The sequence below is a fragment of the Pristiophorus japonicus genome, chromosome 1 (assembly GCF_044704955.1).
Source record: "Pristiophorus japonicus isolate sPriJap1 chromosome 1, sPriJap1.hap1, whole genome shotgun sequence".
NCBI classification, from domain to species: Eukaryota; Metazoa; Chordata; class Chondrichthyes; family Pristiophoridae; genus Pristiophorus; species Pristiophorus japonicus.
Window position 1 is genome coordinate 192,791,854 of NC_091977.1, and position 15,389 is coordinate 192,807,242.

Below are 15,389 nucleotides of genomic sequence, written 5' to 3' on the forward strand. Positions count from 1 at the left end.
GACCTGAGGGTCCTTGTGCATGAAACACAAAAAGTTAGTATGCAGGTATAGCAAGTAATCAGGAAGGCAAATGGAATGTTGACCTTTATTGCAAGGGGGATGGAGTATAAAAGCAGAGAAGTCCTGCTACAACTGTACAGGGTATTGGTGAGGCCACACCAGAGTACTGCGTACAGTTTTGGTTTCCGTATATAATGAAGGATATGCTTGCATTGGAGGCTGTTCAGAGAAGGTTCATTAGATTGATTCTGGAGTTGAGGGGGTTGACTTATGAAGATAGCTTGAGTAGGTTGGGCCTATACTCATTGGAGTGAAAAATGAGAAGTGATCTTATCGAAACGTATAAGATAATGAGGGGGCTCAACAAGGTGGGTGCAGAGAGGATATTTCCACTCCTGGGGAAACTAAAACTAGGGGGCAGAGTCTCAGAATAAGGGGCCGTCCATTTAAAACTGAGATGAGGAGGAATCTCTTCTCTCAGAGGGTTGTAAACTATGGAATTCTCTGCCCCAGAGAGCTGTGGAGGCTAGGTCATTGAATATATTTAGGGCGGAGATAGACAGATTTTAGAACGATAAGGGAATAAAGGGTTATGGGGAGTGGGCAGGGAAGTGGAGCTGAGTCCATGATCAGATCAACCATGATCTTATTAAATGGCAGAGCAGGCTCGAGGGGCCAAGTGGCCTACTCCTGCTCCTATTTCTTATGTTCTTATGAGAATAAACTAGCAAGAAAAATATAAACAGAATTTAAGATCTTCTACAAGTATGTAAAAAGGAAGAGAGTAGCAAAAATAAATGCGGGTCCCTTCGAAGCTGAGACAGGAGAAATTATAGTGGGGAATAAGGAAATGGCAGCTACGTTAAACAAACATGTTGTATCTGTGTTCACAGAAGAAGACACAATGAAATACCAGAAATAGTAGGGAGCCAAGGGTCTAATGAGATTGAGGAACTTAAAGTAATTAATATTAGTAAAGGAATCCTAGAATGGTCCCAGTTCATTGGAAGGTAGCAAATGTAACACCACTATTCACGAAAGGATGGCGAGCGAAAACAGGGAACAACAGGCCAATTCGCCTGACATCAGTCATCAGGAATATGCTAGATCCATTATTAAAGATGTGGTAACGGGGCACGTAGAAAATCAGAATCTGATTAGGCACAGTTTTATGAAAGGAAATTGTGTTTGACAAATCTATTCGTTTTTTGAGGATGTATCTAGCAGGGTAGATAAAGGAGAACCAGTGGATGTAGTATATTTGGATTTTCAAAAGGCATTTGATAAGGTGCCACATGAAAGGTTGTTGCACAAGATAATGGCTCATGTTGGGATAAAACATTAGCAGGGATAGAGGATTGTTAATGGTGAGAAATCAGTATGTTCCAGATTGGCAGGCTATTATTAGTGGGGTGCTACAAGGATCACTGCTGGGGCCTCAGCTATTTAAAATCTATATTAATGACTTAGATGAAGGGACCCAGTGTAATGTATCCAAGTTTGCTGATGATACACAAAGCTAAATGGGAAAGTAAGCTGTGGGAAAGACAAAGAGTCTGCAAAAGGGAGTGGGGAAGAAGGTGGCAGATGGAGTATAATGAAGGAAATGTGATGTTGTTCACTTTGGCAGGAAGAATAGAAAAACAGAATCTTTTTAAAATGGTGTTCATAGGGATTTGGGTGTCCTTGTACACAAAACACAGAGCTAACATGCAGGTACAACAAGCAATTAGAAAGGCAAATGGTATGTTGGTCTTTATTGCAAGTGGGTTGGAGTACAGGAGTAAGGAAATATTGCTGCAATTATACAGGGCTTTTCTGAGACCAAACCTGGAGTACGGTGTACAGTTTTGGTCTCCGTACCAAAGGAAGGATCTACTTGCCTTAGAGGGGGTGCAATGGAGGTTCACTAAATTGATTCCTGGGAGAAGAGGGTTATCCTATGAGAAGAGATTGAGTTGAATGGGCCTACACTCTCTCTAGTTTAGAAGAATGAGAGGTGATCTCATTGAATCATATAAGATTTTGAGTGGGCTAGACAGGATTGATGCTGAGAGACTGTTCCCCCTGGCTGAAGTGTCTAGAACTAGGGGCATAGTCTCAGGATAAGGGGTTGCCCATTTAGGACAGAGATGAGGAGAAAGTTCTTCACAGAGTTGTGAATCTTTGTAATTCTCTACCCCAGAGGGTTGTGAATGCCCAGTCATTGTATATATTCAAGGCTCAGATCGATACATTTTTGGACTCTAAGGAAATAATACGGGGATCAGGTGGGCAAGTGGTTTTGAGATTGAAGAGCAGCCATGATCTTATTGAATGATGAAGCAGGCTCGAGAGGTCGTATGGTCTACTCCTGCTCGTATTTCTTGTGTTAAGCAGCTTTATTAAACAGACAGCAACTGAACAAACCCAGCAACAGTCAAAGTAAATTCTACTTCCTGAAAATATGGGACAAAGTAATAAGCTCCACACCCTGTCCAACTAATGGACTGGCTGACTTGGTTTTGGCATTACCTTTCTTTCAATGATGCGCAGGCTCTTTTCTAGGCTGATTAACATTGTTGCTCCGAGGAGTTGGTCTTCTTGAAGATGTATAAAAGGGCAGTGTGTGTAAGAAGGTTGTTCTCGGGGCTCTGATCTCCATGCCTAGGTTGTATGGATAGGATATCATTTGTTGGAATTGGCCTGCCCCGTAATGATGATTGAGATTTGAAAAGCTGAGCATGCTTGTTTGTGGATTTGGTGACATTTGCAGTTTCTTGCCTGCCCAGAGCTTGTCAAACACTGAGTTGTTGGACTAGACACCTTACTGCCAGCCTCTGAAAAAAGGTAGATGTCATGTATCCTACATGGCTACTGTTGGTACTATCACAAGGTGTGCCACCAAAGGGCACAGCAGTGAGAGACTTGCAGAATACTTGTACAGGTGTGCCTGCCTAGTATAAAAGGCAGGCCACCAGGTGTGATCCTCACTCTGGAGTTAACTAACAAAGGACTAAGGTCACTACAGTTCAAGTACAACACATTGCCTCGTGGAGTCATTATTAGAACATCCAAGGACACAACAATTGGTGACGAGATTACGGACTTTCACGCAAAAATGACTACCCTTGGCACGTTGCAGCAGTTCGCCGATAGTGATGATTGGGATGCCTTGTGGAGAGGCTCGACCATTTCTTGACAACAAATGACCTGGCAGGAGATGACCCAGCCACACTGACTGATAAGCGCAGAGCTATCCTGCTAACCAGTTATGGGCTCACCGTCTATGGCCTCGTCAGGGACTTGCTGGCACCAGCGAAGACAACGACCAAGACGTACGAGGAGCTCGTAACCCTGATCCATGAGCACCTCAAGCCCAAGGAGAGCATCCGCACAGCCAGACACCGGATCTACACCCACCGACGGCCCGAAGGCCAGGAAATCGTGAAATACGCTGCAAACCTCAGGAGGCTGGTGGCATCGTGTGAGTTCGGCAACCACCTCAGCGAAGCGCTGCGGGATATTTTTGTCATTGGAATCGGCCATGAGGGTCTTCTTCATAAGCTACTGTCGGCGGATACAACAGTCACACTGCAGAAGGCCATCTCTCTGAGCCAGGCATTCACGACCTTGACCTGCAGTTCTAGGCAGATGACTCACCCTCAGGACTCAAAACCGGCAAGTACTGTGCACAGAGTGGCGACTTTTAGAGGCTGGTCTGTAGAACGCAAACCCTCTCAGGGGAGAGAGAACAGGCCCCCGAGTCCCTTAACTCAGAGTCCGCTGAGGGGGGGCTAATCGAGTAGCTCCATGCTGGCATTGTGGAGGGAATCACAGGGCTCACCAGTTCCGCTTTAAAGACTATGTACGCAAGGGCTGCAGCACACACTCCAGCGAATGGTAAGAGAACTATGACTCTCTGTGTCGATGAAGAGTCTGCAGATGGCCATGAATCTAGCGTGGATTATGAAACGATAGGCAGAGATGAAATGATAGGCAGAGAGGCCGCTCACCCCCACAATGAGGTATATAGCATGTTTACCTGCACCTTCGAGTGTTCCCCGCAGAGGGTGGAAGTCGAGATAGATGGAGTTCCAGTCTTTATGGAAATGGACACGGGGGCGAGCCAGTCAATAATGAATCAAGAAGCCTTTGAGAGGCTATGGGACAATCAAGCTGAACAACCCAAGTTGGTCCCGGTTCAGGCAAAGCTGCGCACCTACACCGATGAACTTATCCCAGTCGTTGGTAGTGTGAATGTAAAGGTACTCCATGATGGCGTGGTGCACCTCTGTGGATTGTTGCAGGTGATGGACCAACGCTACTCGGAAGAAGGTGGATGGAGAAGATCCATTGGAAGTGGGAAGACTTGACCCCTCCAGCGATTGACGTCCTCCTCGTTAAATCACTTGAGGATGGACCTGGCACCAGAGAGCAGACCAGCACAGCACCCGAGGCACAAACCGCTCAGCATGACTGCGTGGAGATGATCCAGCTGAGATGACCTGAGCGCACCTTCCAGGCTCCAGTGACAAGACTCGGGAGGAAGAAAATCGGATTTCCCATCTTTGGTGGCAGAACCCGGGGAGAAGAGGATCATTGTGGATGGAGGAAAGATGGTGCTTAAACCACGATGTGAGGCGCTGAATATAAAGATGACCGCGGCCAGACCACAAGGTGCAGCGCTGATGGAGCAACACGTGGCAACAAACAGAGGAGAGGATTGGGATAAAGAAAGCAAGGCTCTCTTAAAGGAGGTCTGCAACCCACTACAATTAAAGGGACAGTTCCACACACACAAGCAATGTAATAGCAACTGTAAATTAGAGACAAAATGTATAATTGATGATCAGAGTTGTGTACATGCAATAAGCAAGGAAAAGTCGCGCGATCCAGAACTGCTGGATGGTGTCCTTGCAGTCTGGTGGCGGCACGGTGCCCAGTACTGGCAGTGGGAACCCAGTTGGCTCAAGTTGCCTGTTCTTGGGGCTGTTGCCATGGTTCCAAGCGTCGGGCAGGTTCACAGATGCCTGTGACCACCCTGTCCTTTCTTTGAGCCCTGGGTCACGGCTGCTCCCTGAGGAGCTGTCGTCTAGCAGTGCACAGGGAACTGCTGACTCGCTGGCCTGGGCGTTGTTTAGTTTGGGATCCACAATAAGTAATGAAAAGCTGTGCGATGTTGGATTTCAACTGCACGCAGCCAATGCAGCGGGCAGACACCCATCGGGAGCACACAGGTCCAGCAAGCTACCCAATGCTGTAGCCTGCGTCCCTTGGACCAAAGTTGTACACCATGGAGTGTGGCCACAAGCAGCCAATACACACGAGCTGCAGAGCAAGCGATCTCAGGAGGGCAACGGCACTGATATCGATACCCTGCCCCTGATCGGCTCCACCTCCCAGGCACCCGATGGCACCAACCGCCACGAGCCTGAAAGAGCAAACTGTGCCAAGGCGCCGCCCCAGATCCCATCGCTACCAAGGCCATGCCCGGAAACGAAGGGTCACATGCTACAGGCCCTCCCAAAGGGACCGGGACCAGCCAGGATCCCAAACTAAACAACGCCCAGGCCAGCGAGTCAGCAATTCCCTGTGCACTGCTAGACGACAGCTCCTCAGGGAGCAGCCGTGACCCAGGGCTCAAAGAAAGGACAGGGTGGTCACAGGCATCTGTGAACCTGCTCGACGCTTGGAACCATGGCAACAGCCCCAAGAACAGGCAACTTGAGCCAACTGGGTTCCCACTGCCAGTACTGGGCACCGTGCCGCCACCAGACTGCAGGGACACCATCCAGCAGTTCTGGAACTAGTTTGTCCTTACGCACCGGTCACCGCATCGATAATGTATCTCACCAATCCACCATACTTGTCTCTCAACGGAACCACAAATGTAATGCAAACTTGTCTTTCTGAACTTGAATGTATATTGAATGCAATGAGCCTCCGGGGAGGGGGCAACCACCAGCACTCTACTGCACCAGCCACTCGCCCAAGATTGAAACGACCTGCCAAGGGTCAATCAGATAGAGCCCAGACAGAGCTAAGCCCAGAGCACAGTCAATGCAGAGGCGATTTGCACTAAATGCTTAGGGGAGAGTGGTGTCATGTATCCTACATGGCTATTGTTGGTACAATCACAAGGTGTGCCACCAGAGGGCACAGCAGTGGGAGACTTGTAGGTTACCTGTACAAGTGTGCCTGGCCTAGTATAAAAGGCAGGCCACCAGGTGTGATTCTCACTCTGGAGTTAACTTACAAAGGACTAAGGTCACTCCAGTTCAAGTACAACACATTGCCTCGTGGAGTCAATATCAGAGCATCCAAGGACACAACAGTAGATGAGGCCGGGGAAGGAAGTACATTCATTTTTATTATGCTTGCTGTACCCAGGAGAGATTTGGGTACTTTGGTGCATCTATCCATGTTGCATATATGCCAGCAAGGGTGGGGGCAGTTTATTTTGTATAGCCTCGTGAGCTGGGCATTACTGTCACATCTACATATTTGAGGCCATATTCTGACCATGAAAAGGGGTTTGGTTTTTGAATATGCATAGGGATTCCTTTGGTGAGGAACATGCTATTGATTTTGGAGTAGTTGAGCTTGTATTCTGATAGTTGATTTTGTTTATAATGTAGGAGGAGGAGAAAAGGCTCGGCAGCGTCACACATCCAGAGGAAAGTTGCTCCCGAGAGAACGTATCGACCGACTGCTCGATCCGGGGTGAGTAAACTAGCACTGCTTGGCCGGGTATGTGAAAATGTAAAAATAAAAATGTCTGGCTAAGGAACCCTCAATTTCCTTTGGATCTGTCAGCAGTCTAAGAGCTAATAGAATTGACAGCATTAACTACTTCACAGTTGAAGGCTGATTAATTGAACTCAGTAGAGTAAATAACCTCTAGGAATAACAGTCCTTTTGTGCGCTTTACAAAAAACTCAAAAGGACCTTGTATGTTTACAGATTCTGACAACACCAAGTAAGTAATCTGACATTCTCTTTTATTAATCTTAGGCAAGCTAAATAGGAACAGCCTGCTTACAAGTTTACATTGACTGAATTGAGGGGTAGTGTTTTAAAATTAATTTAATACACGCTGTAAAGCACCTGGTCATGAAAGGTGCTATGTAAATGCAAGTCTTTTTCTTTTAAAGCTGGCTCTAAGTTTCTAGGGATTAATGAATGGAATATCTGATTGATGATGTAGCGAGGATTTTCTGCTCCCCTTTTACATGTTTTGATGGACTTTAAGGTTTGGCTGCCCAGATATAGATAGGTATATTCAAAGTTGGGTTTAATGATGATCATATCATATGTTAAATTTTCCATTGTTACTGCCACAATAATTCTGGATGTATGGAATGTCAGCAGTGTTCAGATTGTTAAAGGTGGGTGGGATGGTATTTATAACTTAGAAGGCCCCCGAGACGAGTGCAGTTGTTGTAGGGTGACCAATTACATTCCTAGGCTGCACAAATTTTAAGTTCTTTTCACAAGTTGGTCCTTTTCTTCAGGTAGTCAAACTTGCCTGTAGCAGTCATTTTCCTGGTCCCCCTATCCAGACAGGATCCCTGATCCAGGCAGGAATCTCATCGTGAACTTGCTATAAGTATGGAAAGGAAGTTAACCCCCCCCCCCCAAAATGTACCCATGGGCGGGCACAAAGCCTATCATGACATGGTACTGGCCTCGCTACTCGAAGCCGTGAGTTCAAATCCCACCAAGGCAAGTTGTCAAACTGAATTCAATAAACCCAATAATTATGGGCTAGCGCCGGAAAAATAACCATGAAAGCTTCCGAATTGTCATTAAAAACCAACTGGTTCACTAATGTCCTTCAGGGAAGACAGCCTGTCCCTTTATCCGATCAGGCTACATGTGATTCCAGTCCTTTACTGGCCCTGATTTCACCTTCCGGGGCGGCCGGGGTCGGTCGTGGGTTGCAAACCCGCTCCTGGCTACAGCCCACACTGTAAAAAAAGAATCTTCCATTGATGGGGCTTGTTAAGCCCACCCTGCGAGGATCCCAGCCAATTAAAAGGAAGCGGGTCTGATGACGTCATTTGATGACGCATCATCAGCCGGTTTCCTTAAAGGGACGATGGCCACATTGATTTTGACAGTTGTTCTGTTCTGTCAGTGTTCTGCAGCATTGAGGTGCTGCAAACACTGAAAAGTGGAAGATACCTCCCCGGACATCAACACAGCCTGGTTGTCCATTGCACAGGAGAGCACAAGCAGTGATGTCGTCAGGAGGAGCTGGTTGCAGTGGCGCAAACTTTTCAAATGATCTCAGTAGATCACGAAATGTTACTGCAAAGCAACACTCAACCTCATCCTGCTGTGCCACTCATCACATCCCCATCACTCTGCCTTCCCTACCCTACCCCTGCACATCCTTACTCACACCAACTTACCTTGCACCTCCACCCGTCCCTCTCTCTATCAACATTATCACATCCCCATCTCAATAGACACACCCCACACTCAGCCTCATACCAACTAACAACACACTTGGGTCTTTTAGCCAATGTTCATGTAGAGTTTCTGCTAATGTTGTCAAACTTTGAATTCTTTATTTTGAACACTTTGCGTTCTTGGACACATTTTTGTGCAACTTCGGAAGTGGCTTAGTGAGTTGTAATAAATGGCCAGACATAAGGGAACCCCCCCACAATGGTGGTGAGTGTGAAAGGAATGACTTGGGCATTGCAGGAATGCTTTATGGTGCGGGGTGGGATGGTGCCAACCTGGCATATTAAGTGGCAGCCAGGGTGTACTGTGAAGAAAATGTGGTAAGGCCATCCCTGGCGTCCCGGGCAGCAATGTGGTCGGGTACTGATGCCCTGTGTCCTGTGCAGAATCAGGTGACTGCGGAGAAGGTTGTTGTTGGTGATGCTGGTGTGTTTAGTGATGTTGGTGTTGGGGGCTGATCGTGGTGGGATTCTGAGGACCAAGGTGAGATTTTTTCAAGGGCATCGATGCTGATGGAATAGATGGCAGCTGAAGTTGAGATGACAGAAACGATCTGTCAATGGTGAGATTGGTAGTTCCAAGGAGTGGAAAATTTTGCCAAGTAAGTTCAAAGCAGTATTAACATGTATGAGCGACCCTCATAATTTATTTCATCTGGCTTTCTGGAAAGGTGTATTTGGATTCATATTCATTATTAATTACATTATGATGGAATTGTAATTTTGCCACTAAGTCACCCTTTCATAACAATGACTCAAGTAAGAGGAGTGGTGTACAGGCAATAATTTTGTTGACACACTGCAGCCAGGGCAAGAGTCAGTAGTTTGTTTACATCTTTTAGATTTCAAGGACTTAATACAACACACATGCTGTACTACTAAACTAAATAAATTTTTTTTTAAAAATCTAACATTTGAGGTCAAGACATACAAATCTACCTTTTTAGGAGGTAAAAGGTGTAAATAAATAGCTCAAGTAAAGTTTTGGCTGCTTCTGATGGTTCAATAATAGCAGCAGAGTAAGACTTGTATTTATATAATGCCTTTGCATTGAAACATATTTAAAATGTTTCACAATGAATTACTTGTTGAGGTGTAGTGAAGGTTATTCAGGCAAACACAGCAACCATTCTGTGGCAGCAGTGACCCACAAACAACCATGATATGGGTGATCCATTAATCTGTTTTTAAGTGGTATTGAGTGAGGGTGGAATGTTGCCCATGATAAAGGGACAGCTCCTTGTTCTTCTTTGAATAGCGCTATATGGGATCTATAACATCCACCCAAACCACGAGATCAGGCATATGGGATCTTAGTCTAATGTCTCAACTACAGCATCTCCAACAGCACTTCACTAGAATGTTTGCCTACATTATGCACCCCAGTTTTGGTGTAAGGCTTGAAGCCACACCCTTCTGACTGAGAAGTGAGAGTGCGACCAATAATGTAACAATACAAACGTATTTTAAGAATAAAGGTGGATTAATTCCCCGGCACCTCGATTGGGGGCGATAACCGACTCGGGGCGGGACTTCCTGTGCCCGGCGCGGAAGTCCTGCCACCGGCGCGAAACTGTGATTACCGCCCCTCAAAGGAAGTGGAGCGCAATCTCGCGCACTCCACTTCCTCTTGCAGCGGGATCCGGGGTGCTACTGGGGTGCGTTGGTCAGCGCTACGCTGCTGCTCATCGGTTAAAAGGGAGGGTTGCTGCGCACTCTACCCGTCCTTTGATGACCTCCACTGGGCCACCAGGGTGGTGAGGTGCCGAGGCCGCAGCCTGATACCCAAAATGGAGTGCCGGGCTGCACGATGGCGGCCCAGGCCATGCAAGGGAAGAAGTCGTCGAGCCGACTGTTGAGTTGGCAAAACCGGCAAGGTGGCAGTGCAGGGCGCTCCCCACCTCCCCTTTAACATCCGCCCAATGAGCGGAGGTCAGCCCGGTTCGCAACCCGCGGGGCTGGCGCTGTCACCGTTCGCGGCAGCCTCACTGGGCAATTTCTGCTGCGGTGAGGAAAGGGGTCGGCGTGGGGCGCTAAGGGATCACCACGTATGGCGATGCGGACATTGCTGGTTGCACGGCCGCCCAAGCCGCTGCTCTACCATGGCAGTGCCTCCGCTAACTCCCGCGCAATTTCATGAGAACCAGTAGGCTCCCCCGGGCAAAAACTGTTTTGCACCCCTGGAGGTGCTAATGGGCGTTGTAAAACAGGGCAATTTAAACCCCAAAGAATTGTATTTTTGCCTATCTGCTGATCAATTTTTTTGTAGCCAACCATCCTGATAGAGATGTTGGCGATGGAAAGGTAAAATCTTATTGAAAAATGCAGGATGGTAAATGCATACTATATTTTGCCATTAAAAGAACCTCTTTTTTTTTAAGAACAACTTTTTCTTGTAATTTATCTTACTGAACATTATACCCAATTTTGATCTGCCTGGGTCTTGACTTTATTGACTACATGCATGCTACATTCTGAGTGCCAAGTCCAGAAAAAAGAATTGCCCTCTTTACTTTTTTTTAAACCCTTGAACTGGCAATATAAATTATTTAGAATTCAAATGGTGATATTGAAGATTAATACGGACATAACTACCACAATAATGTAAGTAATTCTCCTTTGTGTCATAGGTTTTTCAACTTCATAAAGAACATCAGTATTGCCCCGCCCTGAGAATATTTTGAATATAGTGAATGAAGATAAAAAAATTGGTGTATCCTAGGCTTTTAATTCCGTTGTAATTCTGCCACAGAAGTGAAAAAAAGTTGCCTTGTTATATCCTCGTGTGAAGAATATTTGGTAATGGTGATTTCACACACAAGCCAACCTGTGTAAATACCAGCTAGTTATTAACTATTGCTCTTATTTGCAATTTATTGAACTTGAATGATTAAAAAAAGTAAGCAACAGGCTGAAATTTAACCTTTTGGTTCAGATGACGTCTAGAAACTGATAATAACTCCTTAATTAAATTGCAGTCTTATTACTCACGCTCGACCAGCCAAGGTTCTAAATCATTTGTTATGTTGCAAATGAATTAAAAGATGCATAAGAATGAAGTGTTTTTTGATCGACTCTGAGGAAATTGTTTCATTATAGGTTTCTGCGTGTGTTGCTGCTTGTGAAAATTAGCCACACTGTACAATTATTGCTTTTTCTGCTGCTACAGAAAGTTTCAATCTCCACTGCTAATCGTCTTTGAAAACCCAATTGTTGGTTACAAGCATCTGTCTTTAACAGCAGTGTCCACTATATGGCTGAAATGGGTTTGAAATTGTGGAGCATGGTTTAATCACGAGAAAGCAGATTATAGATTAATTCCTGTTTCTAAATTGTAATACCACTGCAATTTCGGAACTGATAAAGGGAAACGGCATTTGGTATACTTTTCAATATTGTCATAGAAACATAGAAAATAGGTGCAGGAGTAGGCCATTCGGCCCTTTGAGCCTGCACCGTCATTCAATAAGATCATGGCTGATCATTCCCTCAGTACCCCTTTCCTATTTCTCTCCATACCCTTTGATCCGCTTAGCCACAAGGGAGCAAGCCATTTTGGATCTGGTCCTGTGTAACGAGACAGGAAAAATAAACGATGATCTCGTAAAAGATCCTCTCGGAATGAGTGATCACAATATGGTTGAATTTGTAATACAGATTGAGGATGAGGAAGTTGTGTCAGAAACGAGAGTACTATGCTTAAACAAAGGGGATTACAGTGGGATGAGGGCAGAGTTGGCTAAAGTAGACTGGAAACAAGGACTAAACGGTGGCACAGTGGAGGACTTTTAAGGAGCTCTTTCATAATGCGCAACAAAAATATATTCCAGTGAAAAAGAAGGGCGGCAAGAGAAGAGATAACCAGCCGTGGATAACCAAGGAAATAAAGGAAAGTATCAAATCAAAGCCTTGATAAGGTGGCCAAGGTTAGTGGGAAACTAGAGGATTGGGAAGATTTTAAGCAACAGCAAAGAATGACTAAAAGAGCAATAAAGAAAGGGAAGATAGATTACGAAGGTAAACTTGCGCAAAACATAAAAACAGATAGTAAAAGCTTTTACAGATATATAAAACGGAAAAGAGTGACTAAAGTAAATGTTGGTCCCTTAGAAGATGAAAAGGGGGATTTAATAATGGGAAAAGTGGAAATGGCTGAGACCTTAAACAATTATTTTGCTTCCGTCTTCACAGTGGAAGACACAAAAACCATGCCAAAAATTGCTGGTCATAGGAATGTGGGAAAGGAGGACCTTGAGATGATCACTATCACTAGGGAGGTAGTGCTGGACAGACTAATGGGATTGAAGGTAGACAAGTCCCCTGGTCCTGATTAAATGCATCCCAGGGTATTAAAAGAGATGGCGGAAGTTATAGCGGATGCATTTGTGATAATCTACCAAAATTCTCTGGACTCTGGGGAGGTACCAGCGGATTGGAGAGCAGCTAATGTAACGCCTCTGTTTAAAAAAGAGGGCAGGCAAAAGGCAGGTAACTATAGGCCGGTTAGTTTAACATCTGTAGTGGGGAAAATGCTTGAAACTATCATTAAGGAAGAAATAGCGGGACATCTGGATAGGAATAGTGCAATCAAGCAGACGCAGCATGGATTCATGAAAGGGAAATCATGTTTAACTAACTTACTGGAATTCTTTGAGGATATAACGAGCATAGTGGATAGAGGTGTACCGATGGATGTGGTGTATTTAGATTTCCAAAAGGCATTCGATAAGGTGCCACACAAAAGGTTACTGCAGAAGATAAAGGTACGCGGAGTCAGAGGAAATGTATTAGCATGGATAGAGAATTGGCTGGTGAACAGAAAGCAGAGAGTCGGGATAAATGGGTCCTTTTCCGGTTGGAAATCAGTGGTTAGTGGTGTGCCACAGGGATCAGTGCTGGGACCACAACTGTTTACAATATACATAGATAACCGAGAGGAGGGGACAGAGTGTAGTGCAACAAAATTTGCAGATGACACTAAGATTAGTGGGAAAGCGGGTTGTGTAGAGGACTCAGAGAGGCTGCAAGGAGATTTGGATAGGTTAAGCGAATGGGCTAAGGTTTGGCAGATGGAATACAATGTTGGAAAGTGTGAGGTCATCCACCTTGGGGGAAAAAAAACAGTAAAAGGGAATATTATTTGAATGAGGAGAAATTACAACATGCTGTGGTGCAGAGGGACCTGGGGGTCCTTGTGCATGAATCCCAAAAGGTTAGTTTGCAGGTGCAGCAGGTAATCAGGAAGGCAAATGGAATGTTGGCCTTCATTGCGAAAGGGATGGAGTACAAAAGCAGGGAGGTGTTGCTGCAACTGTGTAAGGTATTGGTAAGGCCGCACCTGGAGTACTGCGTGCAGTTTTGGTCACCTTACTTAAGGAAGGATATACTAGCTTTGGATGGGGTACAGAAACGATTCACTAGGCTGATTCGAGAAATGAGGGGGTTAACTTATGATGGTAGATTGAGTAGACTGGGTCTTTACTCCTTGGAGTTGAGAAGAATGAGGGGTGATCTTATAGAAACATTTAAAATCATGAAAGGGATAGACAAGATAGAGGCAGAGAGGTTGTTTCCATTGGTGGGGGAGACTAGAACTAGGGGGCACAGCCTCAAAATACAGAGGAGCCAATTTAAAACCGAGTTGAGAAGGAATTTCTTCTCCCAGAGGGTTGTGAATCTGTGGAATTCTCTGCCCAAGGAAGCAGTTGAGGCTGGCTCATTGAATGTTTTCAAGTCAAAGATAGATAGATTTTTAAGCAATAAGGGAATTAAGGGTTACGGGGAGAGGGCGGGTAAGTGGAGCTGAGTCCACGACCAGATCAGCCCCTCATAATCTTATACGTTTCAATAAGATCACCACTTATTCTTCTGAATTCCAATGAGTAGAGACCCAACCTCATCAACCATGAGGAGTCGTGAATAGCACGTTTAGTGAGTTGGTCACACCGCAGGCAAAGGTTACACAGCCAGGTAGGGAATGGGTGACCATCAGGAAGAGCAAGGGAAGGAAGGTAGTGCAGGGGTCCCCTGTGGTCACCTCCCTCCAAAACAGATATACCATTTTGGATATTGTTGGGGGAGGTGGCTCATCGGGGGAAGGCAGCAGCAGCCAAATCCATGGCACCAGGGGTGGCTCTGCTGCACAGGAGGGTAGGAAAAAGAGTGGGAGAGCTACAGTGATAGGGGATTCTATAGTAAGGTAAACAGATAGGCGTTTCTTCGGCCGCAAACGAGACTCCAGGATGGTATGTTGCCTCCCTGGTGCAAGGGTCAACGATGTCTCGGAGTGGCTGCAGCGCATTCTGAAGGGGGAGGGGGAACAGCCAGCTGTCGTGGTACATATAGGTACCAACGATATAGTTTAAAAAAAACGGGATGAGGTCCTACAAGCTGAATTTAGGAACTAGGAGTTAAATTTAAAAAGTAGGACGTCAAAGGTAGTAATCTCAGGATTGCTACCAGTGCCACGTGCTAGCACAGTAGGAGTTGCAGAATAGTTCAGATGAATACGTGGCTTGAGGAATGGTGCAAGGAGGAGGGATTCAAATTCCTGGAGCATTGGAACCGGTTCTGGGGGAGGTGGGACCAGTACAAACCGGACGGTCTGCACTTGGGCAGGACCGGAACCTATGTCCTAGGCGGAGTGTTTGCTGCTGGTGTTGGGGAGGGGCTAAACTAATATGGCAGGGGGATGGGAACCTATGCAGGGAGGCAGAGAGAAGTAAAAAGAGGGCGGACGCAAAAGGTAGGAAGGAGAAAAGCAAGAAATAAGGGCAGAGAAATCAAGGGCAAAAATCAAAAAGGGCCACATTACAACATTCTTCTAAAAGGATAAAAAGTGTTAAAAAAAAACAAGCCTGAAGGCTGAGTATCAATGTGAGGAGCATTCGTAATAAGGTGGATGAATTAACTGCACAGATAGCTGTTAATGGA

At 45.7% G+C, this 15,389-nt stretch overlaps 1 protein-coding gene across 1 annotated transcript in view; it reads left to right on the top strand.

Annotated features, from left to right (window-relative positions):
* mccc2 (methylcrotonyl-CoA carboxylase subunit 2) overlaps positions 1-15,389 on the top strand; it is a 168,636-nt gene that overhangs the window by 17,471 nt on the left and 135,776 nt on the right. The window contains exon 3 of the mRNA XM_070867814.1: positions 6,621-6,705. Within this exon, the coding sequence (XP_070723915.1) occupies positions 6,621-6,705 (85 nt within the window). The remainder of the gene's footprint in view (positions 1-6,620; positions 6,706-15,389) is intronic.